This window comes from Aquarana catesbeiana, linkage group LG01 (assembly GCF_042186555.1).
Source record: "Aquarana catesbeiana isolate 2022-GZ linkage group LG01, ASM4218655v1, whole genome shotgun sequence".
In the NCBI taxonomy this organism is placed as follows: Eukaryota; Metazoa; Chordata; class Amphibia; order Anura; family Ranidae; genus Aquarana; species Aquarana catesbeiana.
The window spans coordinates 882,455,408-882,473,717 of record NC_133324.1 but is presented as its reverse complement, the minus strand read 5'-3'; the positions used below and the strand labels follow the sequence as shown (position 1 = coordinate 882,473,717).

The window sequence follows — 18,310 nt, the reverse complement described above, 5'->3', positions numbered from 1 at the left end:
AAATTTGTGGCTGGAACTCCTCTTTAAATAGGTCTGCTAATGGTCCAACAACAATCCATCAAAGATCTCTTAGAACTCTGAGATGAATACCATCAGGGCCCATTGCTTTATTTTATAGTAGAACTATAGGCAAAACTTTTTTTTTTTCATTTTGCTAATTTGCCTGACATTCAGTGGCGGCTGGTGCTCAAAATTTTTTTTTGGGGGGTGGGGCAAACAAACTGAAAAAACCATAAATTGCAGCCACTGTGCCATCAAACGCAGCATCAAACGCTGCCACTGTGCCCATCAAATGCCGACACTGTGCCCATCAAATGCTGCCACTGTGCCATCAAACGCAGCCACTGTGCCCATCAAACGTTGCTACTGTGCCCATCAAACGCTTCCACTGTGCCTTCAAACACAGCCACTGTGCCATCAAACGCAGCTACTGTGCCCATCAAACACAGCCACTATGCCCATCAAACACAGCCACTGTGCCATTAAATGCTGCCACTGTGCCATCAAATGCCGACACTGTGCCCATCAAACGCAGACACTGTGCCCATCAAACGCTGCCACTGTGCCATCAAATGCAGCCACTGTGCCATTAAATGCAGCTACTGTGCCAAATACTGCCACTGTGCCCATCAAATTCTGCCAGTGTGCCCATCATAACCCAAAGAACAAAGTACCCGCCCGGCGGATGTTGCTCGGTGTTTTGGAATGCGCCACAAAGCTGGTAAAAATCCTGCAAATGAAGCACCTCGTCTGCAGTCCCGTGATTGCATTGATGTGGCACTTCCCATAGTGCACTGTGTCCGACGCCCGAGCACAGTGCACTTAAAGGAAATTTTTTTCTTTTTTCTTTTTTTTGCTGGGGGGGGCACTGATTACTGAAAAACTGTAAGTTTAGTTTGCGGGTTGTGAAACTCTTCCTGCCCATAATATGTAAATTCATGTTCCTCAGCATTATGCTGGAAACACTTTATTTTCTACAGACCATTTTAATGCATACTAATGCTGCTAAATTTAATCTGAGATCCAGGTATCAAGACCTCTAATCATGAAAGGGTTAAAACAATATTAAAGTCTTGTTTTTTTTATATATTTAAAAATAACAAACATGTCATACTTACCTACTCTGTGCAGTGGTTTTGTACAGATCCTCCTCTTCTCGGGTCTCTCGCCGGCGCTCCTGGCCCCTCCCTCCTGCCGAGTGCCCCCACAGCAAACAGCTTCCATTCAGACAGGGGGCCGTGGCTCGGCCCTGCCCTGCCCCTCTCTCTCCTCGTTGGCTCACTGACTTTGATTGACAGCAGCAGGAGCCAATGCATAGAATGTATTAAGAGACAAAAACTTCTGCCTTTAGAACCACTTTAAATACAACTATACCTGTAAATGGCATGCTGAACAGCTGATATGATAACATATGTACTCACACCTTTTCTGTGTTCTCTTCATCTACCACCAGATGCCCCCAGCTATTCTGCGTTAAATCTTACACAGAGCAAAATATGCCCAGCCCCAACATGTGAGGGCTTGGGCCTGGTGATAGTTGACTGAGGCACGGAAAATAGTAGAGGCAGTAGGTTCCAGAAAATGGAAGAGAGGAGCCTCATGATGCATGCTGTAGGGCATGCTTGTTACGTCACCTAATATTTGTCATGTAGAGGTGTAGTTTAAACATCCACATCTGTATTACAACTTCTTTATAGTGATGCACTTTACATCTGATTTTTTTAGCAGATCAGAAACAAATCGTACATTCAAGGAGTGAAGGTCAATGAAATCTGATAAAAATACCAGCAGAAGGCAGATAGCTGACACATTTGTGGTGTGCACAGGCCTAATTATAAACATGTTTACAACATGCTGCAAAGGGTATTTGCATAGCAAATATTGCAGCTTTTTTAGGCATCGGAACGTCAAATAGACTGCTTGATGTAAAGCTGCTGATAACCATACAGTTACAGTTATATACACCATCATATGCTGCCAGTGTGCCCATCAAATGCTGCCAGTGTGCCCAACTGCCCATCATATGCTGCCACTGTGTCCATCAAATGCTGCCAGTGTGCCCAACTGCCCATCATATGCTGCCAGTGTGTCCATCAAACGCTGCCAGTGTGCCCATCAAATGCTGCCAGTGTGCCCATTAAATGCTGCCGGTGTGAGCATGACGCTCGCAGTTCACCTATTTTGCAGCCTTAGAGCCATACTTACCAGCTCCGCTCGGGCCGTGCCTTCCACTGAGCTTCTGACATCACTTCCGGTTTCCCTCTGGCACAGAGAAACTGGAAGTAACATCTTAACCCAAAAAACAGAGTACCCGCCTGTAGTGATACTACGGGCGAACGTTGCTCGGTGCTTTGGAATGCGCCACAAAGCAGGTAAAAATCTTGCAAATGAAGCACCTCGTCTGCAATCCCGTGATTGCATTGACGTGGCACTTCCCATAGTGCACTTGTGTCCGATGCCCGAACACAGTGCACTTAAAGGATAATCTGATAAAAAATACCAGCAGAAGGCAGATAGCTGACACATTTGTGGTGTGCACAGGCCTAATTATAAACATGTTTACAACATGCTGCAAAGGGTATTTGCATAGCAAATATTGCAACTTTTTTAGGCATCAGAACGTCAAATAGACGTAAAGCTGCCGATAACCATACAGATAGGGCTATCCGAGATTACTCAATGGCCAAATATAGCTCATACAGTCGATCCTGGTGGGTGCTAACCACTGTATAAGGCTCTGAGAACAGAGATGACCATTCTGAGTGATTATATATTCCATAGGATTCATTTGACATTTAGGTGTCTTTTCCTTAGAGGTTATGGAAAAAAAGAGTTTAAATTGACCATTTTGTGTTACTAACCTGCGCATGTAAGGGAACCATTAGTTTACGCAGCTTGGGGAAAAGAATTTAAACAAATGTGTTTACCAATAATGTTTTGTTCCCTACAGGCTGGTGAAAAACATTATCACCCCACCTGTGCACGATGTGTTCGATGTAATCAAATGTTCGGTGAAGGCGAGGAGATGTATCTTCAAGGTAACCCTTCATCTTTCTGTAATCTCATTAATTTTATTAAAAAGGGAGTTTGTACATGGCTTGACTCTGGCCAATCAACATTGAAACCATCAGACAAAGACCAGGTAGAGTAGGACCCGACGATAATGGAAGAGCTTATTATTGCATACAGATTTCAAATTGTTAGCGCTACGTTGGTTGAGTCCTAAACTGTGTGGTTGCAGAGAAATTGCATTACCACATAAAAGTACAAAACTAACGAGCCAAAAGCTGCTTTATTTATTACAGGTACTTATATAGCGCCATCAATTTATGCAGCGCTTCACATATACAGTGGGAAAAAATTAAGTTATGTGTAATAAAATGGAATGACACAGGGAAAAAGTATTGAACGCGTTAACTGAAATGTATTTACTACTTCGTACAAAATCCTTTGTTGGTATTGACAGCTTCAAGATGACACCTGTATGGAGAAACAAGTCGCATGCATTGGTCAGGTGTGATTTTGTCCCATTCTTCCACAGTCTTCAAATCTTGGAGGTTCTGTGGGCTTCTCCTGTGAACTCTGATCTTTAGTTCTTTCCATAGATTTTCTATTGGAATCAAGTCAGGTGATTGGCGGGGCTATTCTAGCAGCTTTATTTTCTTTCTTTGACACCAATTAAGAGTTTCCTTGGCTTTGTGTTTGGGGTTATTGTCTTTCTGAAATGTCCACCCTCGTTTCATCGTCATCATCCTGGTAGATGGCAGCAGATTTTTATCAAGAATGTCTTGGTACATTTTTCCATTCATCCTTCCTTTAATGACGTGAAGTTTGACAGTTCCGTATGCTGAAAACAGCCCCACACCATGATGTTCTCACCTCCAAAACTTCACTGTTGATATGGGGGTGTTTTTGGGGTGATGTGCAGTGCCATTTGACCTACAAACATGGTATGTATTATGGCATCCAAAGAGTTCAATTTGGGTCTCATCTGACCAGACTATATTCTCCCAGTATTTTACAGGCTTGTCTAAATGTTGTGCAGCAAACTTTAACCACTTAAGGACCAGCCTCGTTTTGGATTTTAGTATTTTTTGCTAGAAAATTACTTAGAACCCCCAAACATTATATATGTTTTTTTTTTTTTAACACCCTAGAGAATAAAATGGCAGTCGTTGCAATACTTTTTTTTGCACCGTATTTACGCAGCGGTCTTATAAGCGCACTTTTTTTTGAAAAAATTCACTTTTTTTTTTAATAAAAAAATAAGACAACAGTAAAGTTAGGCCAATTTTTTTTTATATTGTGAAATATAATGTTACGCCAAGTAAATTGATACCCAACATGTCACGCTTCAAAATTGCGCCCGCTCGTGGAATGACGTCAAACTTTTACCCTCAAAAATCTCCAAAGGCGACGTTTAAAAACTTCTACAGGTTGCATGTTTTGTGTTACAGAGGGGGTCTAGGGCTAGAATTATTGCTCTCGCTCTACCGGTCGCGGCGATACCTCACATGTTTGGTTTGACGACCGTTTTCATATGCGGCGCTACTCGCGTATGCGTTCGCTTCTGCGCGCGAGCTTGTCGGGATGGGGGGGTTTTTAAAAAATTTTTTTATTTTTATTATTTATTTTACATTATTTTTTATTTTTTTTACACTGTTTAAAAAAAAAAAAATTGTGTCACTTTTATTCCTATTACAAGGAATGTAAACATCCTTTGTAATAGAAAAAAGCATGACAGGTCCTCTTAAATATGAGATCTGGGGTCAAAAAGACCTCAGATCTCATATTTACACTAAAATGCAATAAAAAAAAAAAAAAAAGTCATTTAAAAAAATGACATTGAAAAAAATATGCCTTTAAGAGGCGTGGGCGGAAGTGACGTTTTGACGTCGCTTCCACCCAGCAGTGTCATGGAGACGAGTGGGCGCCATCTTAGCCTCACTCATCTCCAGGCACAGGACGGAGATGGACGCGATTGCCTCCGCCGCCACCGACGGCTCCGGTAAGCAGCGGAGGGCACCAGATCGCGGCGGTAGGGGGGGCCCCTCTCCCGCCACCTATAAAAGTGATCTTGCGGCGAATCCGCCGCAGGGACCACTTTTATCAGAAAGCCGGCCGCCACACGAAAACGGGTATACCGTGGTTATGGCAGCTAGTTGCTGCCATAACCACGGTATCCCCCTTCAAAGTTTGGACGTACATCGTCGTGCGGCGGTCCGGAAGTGGTTAAACAAGCTTTAACATGCTTTTGTCCTCAGCAATGGAGTCTTGCGTGGTGAGTGTGCATATGAGCCATGTCGGTTGAGTGCATTACTTTTTGTTATCTTTGAAACAATTGTACCTGCTAATTCCAGGTCTTTCTGAAGTGCTCCACAAGTGATCCTTGGCTTTTGGACAAGTCTTCTGATAAATCTTTTCACTCCTCTGTTAGAAATCTTGCGAGGAGCAACTGCTCGTGGCCAGTTTATGATGAAATTATGTTCTTTCCACTTCCAGATTATGGCCCCAGCAGTGCTCACTGGAGCTCTTTGCTTTTACCCATCATGAGGTGTTTCTTCTGTGACGCCTTGGTAATGAGGATGATCCTGTCTAAGATGTTTTTTCTATGTTGTAGCATCAACCACTGAACTCAGTTATTTAAAGGGGTGTCCACATTTTAAGGATGTACATCTGTATAATTTAGTTTTAATTTTGAGTCATCTGATCCTTTAACATGAACAAAACGTTTGATTCGCTAAAGCTATAGCATACAGTATGTATCAAAACCATAATGATCATCTTTTCTGCTACTGTGTGTGTGCTTCTCCCGATTCTTATCGTATAAAGATCTTTCCGGCAAGTGCGTGCCATAGCTTAGTGAATTAAGTGTAAAGAATTTTAACAACATTTTTGGATTGCGAATGAATGTTGTGCAGTATAAGAAATATCCTGGAATTGCTGTTGTCACTGTCACTATTAAGTGAAGCTCAGCCTCCATGAAATTAGAAATGAAGAACATTTACATTTTAATGTGACTGTTCTTAGAAACTGTTCAAGGTTGTCAAAGCCATTCAGTGGCGGCTGGTGCTCAAAATTTTTTGGAGGGCGCAAACCAGGGTTGCCAACCTTCCACAGCATTTTTTACTGACAAAACATGGAAAATTTACTGGCGGAGCACATGTTTTTACTGGCAACCTGAGAAATTGCAGAACTCCTATTGAAAACCAACACAGTGAATATTTGAACAGTATAAACATGATATGGAAACACCGACAATACCTAAAACAAAATAATTTGCTTGATTTACACTTAAAAAGTCAACACAGCATTAAATCATCAGCCTCTGATATTTACTGGCAGTTGTAAAAAAAACACTGATTTTTACAAACTGTCAGTAAATTTACTGGCGGTTGGCAACCCTGGAGCAAACAAACTGAAAAATACTGACACCCCCCCCCCCCCCATCAATTGCAGCCTCGCTGTGCCCATCAAATTCAGTCATTGTGCCCATCAAATGCAGCTGTTATGCCCATCAAATGCAACTGTTATGCCCATCAAATGCAGCCACTGTGCCCATCAAATGCAGCTGTTATGCCCATCAAATGCAACTGTTATGCCCATCAAATGCAGCCACTGTGCCCATCAAACGCCACCACTTATGCCCATCATATGCAGCCATTGTGCCCGTCACACGCAGCCACTGTGCCCATCATATGCAGCCACTTGTGCCCATCATATGCAGCCACTTGTGCCCATCATATGCATCCACTGTGCCCATCAAATGCAGCCACTTGTGCCCATCATATGCAGCCATTGTGCCCATCAAACACAGCCACTGTGCCCATCATATGCAGCCACTTGTGCCCATCGTATGCAGCCACTGTGCCAATCAAATGCAGCCACTTGTGCCCATCATATGCAGCCACTTGTGCCCAGTATATTCAGCCACTTGTGCCCATCAAATGCAGCCACTTGTGCCCATCATATGCAGCCACTTGTGCCCATCATATGCAGCCACTTGTGCCCATCATATGCAGCCACTTGTGCCCATCATATGTAGCCACTTGTGCCAATCAAATTCAGCCACTTGTGCCCATCAAATACAGCCACTTGTGCCCATCATATGCAGCCACTTGTGCCCATCATATGCAGCCATTTGTGCCCGTCAAATGCAGCCACTTGTGCCCATCATATGCAGCCACTTGTGCCTAGTATATGCAGCCACTTGTGTCCAGTACATGCAGCCAGGCTCGGAAAGCGCTGCCCATTCATTCCAATGGACAGGGCGTTTTGGGAGCGCTAAATACAGGGCTCCCAACCCACCCCAAAGATGCTGCTTGCAGGACTTTCCGTAAGGTTCCTGCAAGTGCACCGCCCCAGTGTGAAAAGTCACACTTGAATGAATGGGAAGTGGTTTTCAGGCGCTTAGCAGAGGCTATTTCCAGCACTAAAGCGCCTGAAAACCACCCCAGTATGAAAGGGGTCTTTAGGAGTCTTCTGGTCATCAAAAGGTGCAGTAGATGATTAACTCATAAAGTGGTTTTATTTAGCAAAGCCCATTTTAATGTATTGTGGAGTATCTGTTATTTACCACTTTTTTGTTAACAGGGAACTCAATATGGCATCCAATCTGCAGACAAGCTGCCAAAACAGAAGAAAGAAACAAGGTACTTATTTTAGGACTTGCTTTAAAGTCCCTATAGATTTACCAGTCTACTCCAACCAATGATTAATGTTTTCATTCAAGATACGCATTAAAGTTAGCTTAATTCTAAGCTTAATTCTAAAATTTACGGGTGAGAAATATGTGGGGAAGCACTTTAATTTCAAGTTGTGTTTGGTGTCCAAAGCACTGCACCGAATTCTACAAACAGAGGCTCCTCCCTTGCAATGTATTCTCTGATTAGTGCTGTGCCAAGTGGCCAACCTCTTGTGTTCAGAACACAGCATAGCAGCTGCTCAGCATGGGATCGGGAAGCAATTGGAGATCACTGGAGTACCGGTCTATTTAAAGGGATTTCCAGCTTCCAGGGGTATCAGCCGGTTGTGGTATATACATAGTTACATTGACCCAAGCTGAATCAATGTAATGCTGGCCATACACTATACGAAAAATCGGCCGAACCCATTTTTGAAAAACGAACATTCGGCTGTAAGCGCAAACGATAGTGCCATCATGTAATGACCGATAAATCGTTCAGTGGTCATAAATAAATGCATTTTTTCTTTGTCTTTTTACATATACCTAGTGCAGACAGTTCGGACGGGAAACACATTAACCTTTCAATTTATCGTTCGTTCAGCAGAAAACTTCCAAACTTGTCCTTCGTTTTTTCGGGCCAAAAAACGTCCCAACGATTATCGATTTTGTGCCCATGAACTGGCTGGAAAACGAACGAACTGTCTAAATGACCGAATTTTGGCCAATTTTTCGTATAGTGTATGGCCAGCATAACTATGTATATAAAATATCTATACCTGAAATTCCTCTTTAAAGTGGTTGTAAAGGCTCTGGGTTCTTTACATGCATAGAATGCATGAAGGTAAAAAACCTTCTGTGTGCACCAGCCCCCCCCCCCCCCCCCCCCAGCCCGATCTTCCTCTTGCGATGTGCATGAGAGCCTCCCCTCTCTGGGGTCTCTCCCTCCATTGGCTCCCGCTGCTGTCAATCACAGCCAGAGAGCCAATGACGAGAGAGAGGGGCGGGGTCAAGCCGCGCCTCTGTGTGTGTGAATGGACATGCAGAGCAGTGGCTTGGGAGCGAGCCCACCCCGTAGCAAGCTCAGCAGGAGGGAGGGGCCAGGAGCGCCAAGAAAGGAACCTGAGAAGAAGTGGATTGGGGCTGCTCTGTGCAAAACCATTACACAGGGCAGGTGAGTATAACATGTTTGTTAATTTTAAAAAAATCTGTCTTTAATATTACTTTAACCACTTGACCTCCAGGAAGATTTACCCCCCTTTATGACCAGGCCATTTTTACTTTAATTGACAGTTGTGCAGTTGTGTGTTGCTGTACACAAATACAATACATGTCCTTTGTATCCCACAAATAGAGCTTTCTTTTGGTGGTATATGATCACCTCTGCGTTTTTCTTTTTTTTTGCTATAAAGAAAAACAGACCGACAATTTTGAAAAAAAAAATGTTTTACTTTCTGTTATAAAACCTATCCAATAAAAAAATGTAAACAAATCTAATTCCTTTATAAATTTAGGCCAATATGTATTCTGCTACATACACTATATTGCCAAAAGTATTGGGACGCCTTCCTTTACACACACGTAAACTTTAATGACATCCCAGTCTTAGTCTGTAGGGTTCAATACTGAGTTGGCCCACCCTTTGCAGCTATAACAGCTTCAACTCTTCTGGGAAGGCTGTCCACAAGGTTTAGGAGTGTGTCTATGGGAATGTTTGACCATTCTTCCAGAAGCTCACTTGTGAGGTCAGGCACTGATGTTGGATGAGAAGGCCTGGCTCACAGTCTCTGCTCTAATTCATCCCAAAGGTGTTCTATTGGATTGAGGTCAGGACTCTGTACAGGCCAGTCAAGTTTCTTCACCTCAAACTTTTTCATCCATGTCTTTATGGACCTTGCTTTGTGCACTGGTGTGCAGTCATGTTGGACCGGGGCCATCCCCAAACTGTTCCTACATAGTTCAGAGCATGAAATTGTCCAAAATGTCCTGGTATACTGACGCCTTAAGAGTTCCCTTCACTGGAACTAAGGGGCCAAGCCCAACCCCTGAAAAACAACCCCACACCATAATCCCCCCTTAACCTATCCTGACCTTAACCCGATAGAACACTTTTGGGATGAATTAGAGTGGAGACTGCGAGCCAGACCTTCTCGTCCAACATCAGTGTCTGACCTAACAAATGCGCTTTCCATAGACACACTCCTAAATCTTGTGGACAGCCTTCCACAATAATTGAAGCTGTTATAGCTGCAAAGGGTGGGCCAACTCAATATTGAACCCTCTGGACTAAGACTGGGATGCCATTAAAGTTCATGTGCGTATAAATGCAGATGTCCCAATACTTTTGGCAATATCGTGTATTTTTGGTAAAACAAAATCCCAATAAGTGTATTGTTTGTGCAAAAGTTATAGTGTCTACAAACTATGGGATATTTTTATGTATTTGAATTTTTTTACTATTAATGAAGGTGATCAGCAATTTATAGCGGGACTGCGGTATTGTGACAGACATTCTGACACTTTTTGGAAGCCAGTAACACTAATACAGTGATCAGTGCTAAAAACAGTGCACTGTCACTGTACTAATGACACTGGCTGGGAAGGGGTTAACATCAGAGGCGATCAAAGGGCTAACTGTGTGCCTAACCAGTGTTTTACTACACTGTGGGAGGTGCTTTTACTAGGGAAAGAGATGAAGTTTATTTGGTGATCTGCCTCTTTGCTCGATCATTGGCGGGTGCCGGGTGACATCGAGTCCACTGTAGCCGCCGCTCGGCTCCCGCTGTGTGTGATCACACACAGCGGGAGCAATTGACCAGCGGCACGCATGCGCGTCCCCTAACAGGAAGAGCCAGATCACATAAATACTGTGTACGTGATCAGGCACAGAGGTGCTGCCCTGTGGCGGTAAAACTGCTATAGGGTGGACATTAAATGTTTAAAGTACAACTGAAGAGTGACAGAGTGAAAATGGATTAGAACATCTGTCAGATGTTATCACTGTGTGTGCCCCTGTTAGGGAGATTCACACTATTTGTATTGTTTACCATTATCATTTCAATTGAAAGTGAAAGAGAATCCCACATTTTGGGTTGTACCCAGAAAAGTATTGGAGTGGAAATCTTCAAATGGAGATACTAGTTCTGGTGACCTGCTTTGTTCCCAAGGGATTCCTTTCATTTTCTGTGATTTCCTGTTTGGCTACAGGACAGGAAGTGAAGGGAAATCTCCCCAATGGGACAAAGATGGTAAAATATAAACTGACAGAGGTTATGACCCGCCTTTACTCAATCAAAAAAATAAAAAACAAAATGTTTTGTCTATAGTTCTACTTTAAGCAAACTAAGCTCAAATGCCTTACCCCTTTCCAAGGACAGTGTCTTTAATCGCTACCCGCCCGCCGGCCGTCAAATGACGGCTGGACGGCGCGGCTCTCATTCTGGGTGGATGTTATATGACGGCCCTCCAGAACAACTGCTCTTGCGTGCCCGTTGGGGAGCGCATTGCGGCGTTCGGTGATTTGGTGTGTCAGTCTGACACACCGCTACACCGATCTCGGTAAAGAGCCTCTGACGGAGGCTCTTTACCGCGTGATCAGCTGTGTTCAATCACGGCTGATCACGATGTAAACAGGAAGAGCCGCTGATCGGCTTTTCCTCACTCGCGTCTCCTGACAGGGGGGGTCTGTTCTGATTGTTTATGAGAGCAGCCCCTCCTCGGATGCCCACCCAGGACCACCATGATGCCACCCTAGACCACCAGGGAAATGCCAATCAGTACCCAGGCAGCTGCCAATCAGTTCCCAGGCAGCTGCCAATCAGTGCCCATCCCCAATGCCTGCCAGTGCCATCAGTGATGCCTATTAATGCCATCTATTAGTGCCACATATCAGTGCCCAGCAGTGCCACCTATCAGTGCCACCCATAAGTACCCATCAGTGCATCCTTTCAGTGCCCATCAGTGTTGCCCACCAGTGCCACCCATGAGTGCCCATCAGTGCTGCCTATCAATGCCCATCAGTGCTGCATATCAGTGCCTCCCATCAGTGCAGCCTATAAGTGCCCATCATCAGTGCCCATCAGTGCCACCTCATTGGTGTCGCCTTATCAGTGCCCGTCAGTGCCGCCTTATCAGTGCCCATCAGCGAAGGAGAAAACGTACTTATTTACAAAATTTTATAACAGAAAGAAAAGAAAAACTTTTTTTTTTTTTCAAAATTTTAGATCTTTTTTTATTTGTTTAGCAAAAAATAAAAAACATGGAGGTTATCAAATACCACCAAAAGAGAGCTCTATTTGTTGGAACAAAATGATAAAAATTCTGTTTGGGTACAGTGTAGCATGACCGCGCAATTGTCATTTAAACAGCGACAGCGCTGAAAGCTGAAAATTGGCCTGGGCAGGAAGGGGATGTATGTGCCTGGTATTGAAATAGTTAATGACTACATAAGGCCAGTTGTGAGTAGAATTGAAAGAAGTTTACTTTTCAAAGCTTTAAAGTAATACATGCATAATCATGTGTATTTATTCCTCAGGAAACAAGAACATCCTCAGAGAGCATCATATCAGTCCCTGCCTCAAGTACCTCTGGATCCCCAAGTAGAGTTATTTATGTAAGAATGCTTTTTTTTTTCTTTTTTTTTGCATATTGCATTAGTGTTATCATTTTACAGAAAATGAGAAAATCAGATTGCCAAGTGTGTACTTAGTACTTAGTACTAATACTTAGTGAAATACAGTCTTTTGTGGTTTACCTACCAGCTGTTCACAACTGTTCATCCATAAATGTCATTCACACATCTCTGCAATTCAATATAGCTAGAGAGTGACAACACTATTTAGGGCCAAAGCTTTGCGTTCCTGTGTCACCTTCCCATTCCGTAAGGTTGTCTATATTCACCCTCTAGCCCCCAATGTTTGAAATGCTTTGGTCTGACTGCTCAGCCTTCAGACCCTCCCACTGTTAGCCCAATGGGGTGAGAAGATTGTTAGAAGGTAATATGAAGAAGGATTACTCTAATGATATTTATCAATTCATTAGAGTAAGTACTTTGTGACTTACTCTGCTTTAGGTTCTTTTAAGCTCCGAAGCATAGCTCTGAAGCATAGCCACAGCTCCGAAGCATAGCCACAGCTCCGAAGCATAGCCACAGCTGAGGGACATGACACTGCTGTCAAAGGATGGCATCTATCTGTGTTCACGCAGAGCTGCTGACTGGCTTGTGTTGCCTAGATGCCTTAATTTGAAAGAGCAGAGATGACACTACGGGGCTACTGCTAGGTTAGTATCTACACTGAGCAAAATTATAAACACAACACTTTTGTGTTTGCCCCTATTTATCATGAGCTGAACTCAAAGATCTGTGACTTTTTCTATGTACACAAAAGGCCTATTTCTCTCAAATACTGTTCACAATACTGTCTAAATCTGTGCTAGTGAGCACTTCTCCTTTGCCGAGATAATCCACCCACCTCACAGGTGTGGCATATCAAGATGCTGTTTAGACAGCATGATTATTGCACAGGTGTGCCTTAGGCCGGCCACAAGAAAAGGCCACTCTAAAATGTGCAGTTTTATCACACAGCACAATGCCACAGATGTCGCAGGTTTTGAGGAAGCGTGCAATTGGCATGCTGACTGCAGGAATGTCCACCAGAGCTGTTGCCCTTGAATTGAATATTCATTTCTCTACCATAAGCGGTCTCCAAAGGGGTTTCAAAGAATTTGGCAGTACATACAACTGGCCTCACAACCGCAGACCATGTGTAACCACACCAGCCCAGGACCTCCACATCCAGCATCTTCACCTCCAAGATCTTCTGAGACCAGCCATCCGGACAGCTGCTACAACAATAGGTTTGCATAACCAAAGAATTTCTGCACAAACTGTCAGAAACCGTCTCAGGGAAGCTCATCGTCCTCATCGGGGTCTCGACCTGACTACAGTTCGTCATTGTAACCGATTTGTGTGGGCAAATGTTCACATTCAATGGCGTCTGGCACTTTGGAGAGGTGTTCTCTTCACGGATGAATCCTGATTTTCACTGTACAGGGCAGATGGCAGACAGCGTGTATTTTGAGAGAAAATAGACCTTTTGTGTACATAGAAAAAGTCGTAGGTATTTGAGTTCAGCTCATGATAAATAGGGGCAAACACAAAAGTGTTGCGTTTATAATTTTGCTCAGTGTATTTGACAACTTTACATTCTAGATCAGGGGACTCCAAACTTTCTAAACAAAGAGCCAGTTTAGTGTCCTTCAGACTTTGAGGGGGCCAGACTGTGGCCAGTGTAAGTAGAAAATGCCCTGGTGACAATGGGAGTAAACAATGCCCCATCATTGGCATCTGTGGGAAGAAATATGCTCCATTGTTGGTATTAGCGGAAGGAATAGTGCCCCATCATTGGTGGCAGTGGAAGGAATAATGCCCCATCATTGGTGGCAGTGGAAGGTATAATGCCCATCATTGGTGTCAGAATAGTACCCCCAAGGGCCAGATAAAAGCAAGCAAAGGGCCTAGTTTGGAGACCACTGTTCTAGATAATTGATAGGGCAGCAGGAAATGGCCATAAAGGATCTTAGGATAGCTAGAGACTTGAGGTCCCCCTTAGTGTATAATCAGTTGCATATGAATAGTAAGCTTTTGAGCTACAGGCCTCCTTTCTGTAGATGTTTGTGCTGAAAATATCCACCCAATATAGGCTTTTAAAACGGCTTGGATATGGTTGAAAAACATGTGTTTTGCATAAAAACTTACCGCTGTTACTTTGGCAGTACATCATTTTTAATCTCTCTGGATGTACACTATTTATTGGTGGAACCTGCATACCTAAGTCAATCATTGACATTAGAAGCTTTGCATGTACAGGTTTCTGTCCTCCGTTCTTCCCTTAAGAATTTCACTTTTATTTCATTTTACCTAGTAAACGGCTACTTAGTAATCTGTTCTGTCCTCTGTTCTTACCTGTCTGTCTTCTTTCTCTTTCCTGTCATCCTTAGGCAAAGCTTGGCGATGAGATCCTTGACTACAAAGATCTAGCGGCTCTACCCAAAAGTAAAGCTATCTATAATATTGATCGTCCTGACATGATCTCCTATTCACCGTACATCAGTTATTCATCAGACGACAGGCATAGTTATGGAGAGGTATATATACATCATTAATAAACATTTTTAAGATATTAAAATAGACTAGAAGGCTTTATTTGTGGCATTGTTTCCAAAAGTGTGGGGTGTCCACTCTATAGTGGTACACTGCCCCAAAAACGAACTGTAGGACTAAGCATACAGTAGATGAGTTAAGCAGATACATTCTGTCCTTTCAATCGGTGTGTGCCTTACTGACAGCCACAACTGTGGAAATGTATTCTTTTTGTGCCATTATGGCACCGGCCTGCCACTTAAAAAAATGTATTTAAACCACAGGGGACCACATTTGTGGGTCTCAGTGGTAGTTATGGAGAACTAGTCTAGGAGTAGCTAAGACCAAGGAAAGAGATTGTCATATTTGCCTTACAACAGGGAAATCCCTGCGTTTGGTACGAAGGCCTTCTATCAGATGGGTAAGTGGTTCCTGATTTTGGCTGTATACATTTAGCGAATGTCTAACAATTATGTTAGAAAACAATCATGAGTATTATTTTTCACAGCTTATTTATCATTTCATCAAATAACAGGCCATTCACTTTTGACATGCAAATAATCATAGCTAAAAAGTAAAATATATATATAAAACGATGAACCTACCGGTATTGTTTTATATACTGCATTTTATTTAACGTTTAATTTCATTTATTCCATCATGGTTCTAATTTTAATCACAAAGTGGCATGTTGTACAAAGCTGCGGGAAGACCAGATAGTTTAGGGTACTGAACATAAAGGGGTGGATTTACTAAGACCGGCCATAGACACAGTGGGGGTTATTTACTAAAGGAAAATCCACTTTGCACTGCAAGTGCACTTGGAAGTAAAGTCGCTGTAGATCTGAGGAGGACATGCAAGGAAAATAAAAAACAGCATTTTAGCTTGCACATGATTGGATGATAAAATCAGCAGAGCTTCCACTCATTTCAGATTTAGAGCGACTGCACTTCCAAGTGCACTTGCAGTGCAAAGTGGATTTGCCTTTCGTAAATAACCCCTAGTGATTTTCTTTCCTGCAACATGGGTTGCAGGAAAGAAAATCACTAGATTCCCCCATCAACACAGTTAATGTTGATGGGGGAATCCCTCCTATGGAGCCATTGTTTTCTAGCAGCAGCTAGCAATAATGGCAAAAAAGGAAACCACACTAGGATTAGTGTAAATTATATCAGAAAAGAACATATAGAGAAAAATTTGTGAAAGCAGCAGCTTGAAGTGGGATAAACACAATAAATAGAATAAGAAAAAAGAGAAGCTGCGTTAAAGATCCAAATAAAAAAAAAATATATTAAAACATATTAGTAGTCCATATTAAAGAAAATGAATCATCTTCTTAATGGCACCACAGTGACTTCAAACTAAAAAAGAGTGCCCAACCACCATACTAAAGACCAGCTTACCAGATGACAAGCACAAAGGGCGTTTGGCTATAACCCAGCCACGGCCTTGAGCTCGCAATGGATGACCAGATCGGAAACCCTGACAGACAGGCTGGATGGCTGTAGATCTTCCCCTGTGACCATCTATAGAGTCCATGTCTGTATTTATAGCAAATGACCCAGAAGGAAAAAAACTGACCATAGCGTAATACAGTCTAGTAATTTGTTAAAAAAAGAAGTATTGCACTTCCATCAAATAGGTTGAAAATTTGCATAATAAAAACAGTGCCGGCCGGCAGATACAATCGGAATCCCGTTCTCCTAATGAAACAGCATGGTGACGTCAGTACGTACCCTCCTTCAGACGCGTTTCGTCATACGTGACGTTGTCAATGAGAATCGTTCCCCATTGACAACGTCACGTATGTCGAAACGCACCTGGAGGAGGCTACGTACCGACGTCACCACGTTGTTTCATTAGGAGGACGGGCTTCCCATTGTATCTGCCGGCTGGCACTGTTTTTATTATGCGAGTTTTCAACCTATTTGATGTAAGTGCAATACTTCTTTTTTTAATAAATTACTAGACTGTATTATGCTATGGTCAGTTTTTTCCTTCTGGGTCATTTGCTATAAATACGGACATAGACTCTATAGATGGTCACAGGGGAAGATCTACAGCCATCCAGCCTGCCTGTCAGGGTTTCTGATCTGGTCATCAATTGCAAGCTCAAGGCCGTGGCTGGGTTATAGCCAAACCCCCTTTGTGCTTGCCATCTGGTAAGCAGGTCTTTATTACGGTGGTTGGGCACTCTTCTTTAGTTTGAAGTCACTGTGGTGCCATTAAGAAGAGGATTCATTTTCTTTAATATGGACTACTAATATGTTTTAATAATTTTTTTTGATTGGGATCTTTAGCACAGCTTCTCTTTTTTCTTAGGCAAGCGATAATGGCATGTAAAATTCGACAGGCTGGTTTTACAGAAAGTTGATTGATTGATTAACTTGGTACATATTCCTACTGAAACGGCTGAGATTCAAACCGTCTATGGCCGGTGTTCTGTCGAGAAGTGCCCACTATCGAGAAGTGCCCGGATTATACTGCGCATGCGCCGTACAGAACAGCACAACAGCTAATTTTACGATCAGCTGTTGTGAGGGCAAGATGGCGCCTGTGCACAATAGCTGACTTTTTAAAGATGCCCAGTGCTGCAAAACAAAACTTTTTATGCTATTCTTCAAAGAATAGCATAAAAAGTTTTGCTTTGCAGCTCTGGGCATCTTTAAAAGTTCCGCCCCCAACTGCCCATAATTTATAAATCTACCCACAACATGTAGAAATCCGCCCCGCCGTTCATCCCGGGCACCTCTCGATAGCGGGCACTTCTCGACACAACACCGGCTTAATGGCAAATAGGCTGTGCACTCTGCAAATGCAGTTGCTCCAGAGCTTAGTAAGAGCTTCACTTTACAAAGAATACCAAATCACATGCAAGGAAAATTAACGTTTCCCCTCATTTATTAAGCTCTGGAGCAACTGCACTTGCAGAGTGCACAGTCTGTTTGCCTTTAGTTAATCAAATTAGTATTTACTGCGAGCTTGGAAGTCTCAGATATCCCTCTCTTTAGTATTCTTTTATATTATTAAAAGGTTAACATGGGATGCTGGGACAAGCAAAGGTGAGTGGGAGCACCCAGAGCTCCCAGTTGGACGGGGACAGATTTGGCAGATAAGGCATTGATTTCTCTCTGTTGGAGAAAGAGGAAATACATATAGCCAGGGGTTGTCTCAGCCCACTGGACTCCATCTATACCAAAAAAATCACTTTACGGAAGATCTGACCATTTAAAAAGACTGTGGGTTTGATTTTCTAAAACTGGAGAATGCAAAATCCGAGGCAGCTGTGCATGGTAGCCAATCAGCTTCAAAACATCAACTTGTTCAATTAAACTTTTACAAAAATAATAAAACCTGGAAGCTGATTGGTTTCTTTGCAGAGCTGCACCAGATTTTGCATCCTCCAGCTTTAGTAAATCAACCCCAATGTGTTGAACATTAAACATGAAGTAGAAATGCTCAGCTCTCCTATTAGATGTGGCAG

The 18,310-nt window shown here is 42.9% G+C and overlaps 1 protein-coding gene across 1 annotated transcript in view; it reads left to right on the top strand.

The window, feature by feature from the left end:
* The window catches only part of ABLIM2 (actin binding LIM protein family member 2), a 238,593-nt gene that overhangs the window by 86,953 nt on the left and 133,330 nt on the right, over positions 1-18,310 (top strand). Inside the window, exons 7-10 of the mRNA XM_073610745.1 lie at positions 2,951-3,038; positions 7,594-7,652; positions 12,219-12,296; positions 14,684-14,830. Coding sequence (XP_073466846.1) covers positions 2,951-3,038; positions 7,594-7,652; positions 12,219-12,296; positions 14,684-14,830 — 372 coding nt within the window. The remainder of the gene's footprint in view (positions 1-2,950; positions 3,039-7,593; positions 7,653-12,218; positions 12,297-14,683; positions 14,831-18,310) is intronic.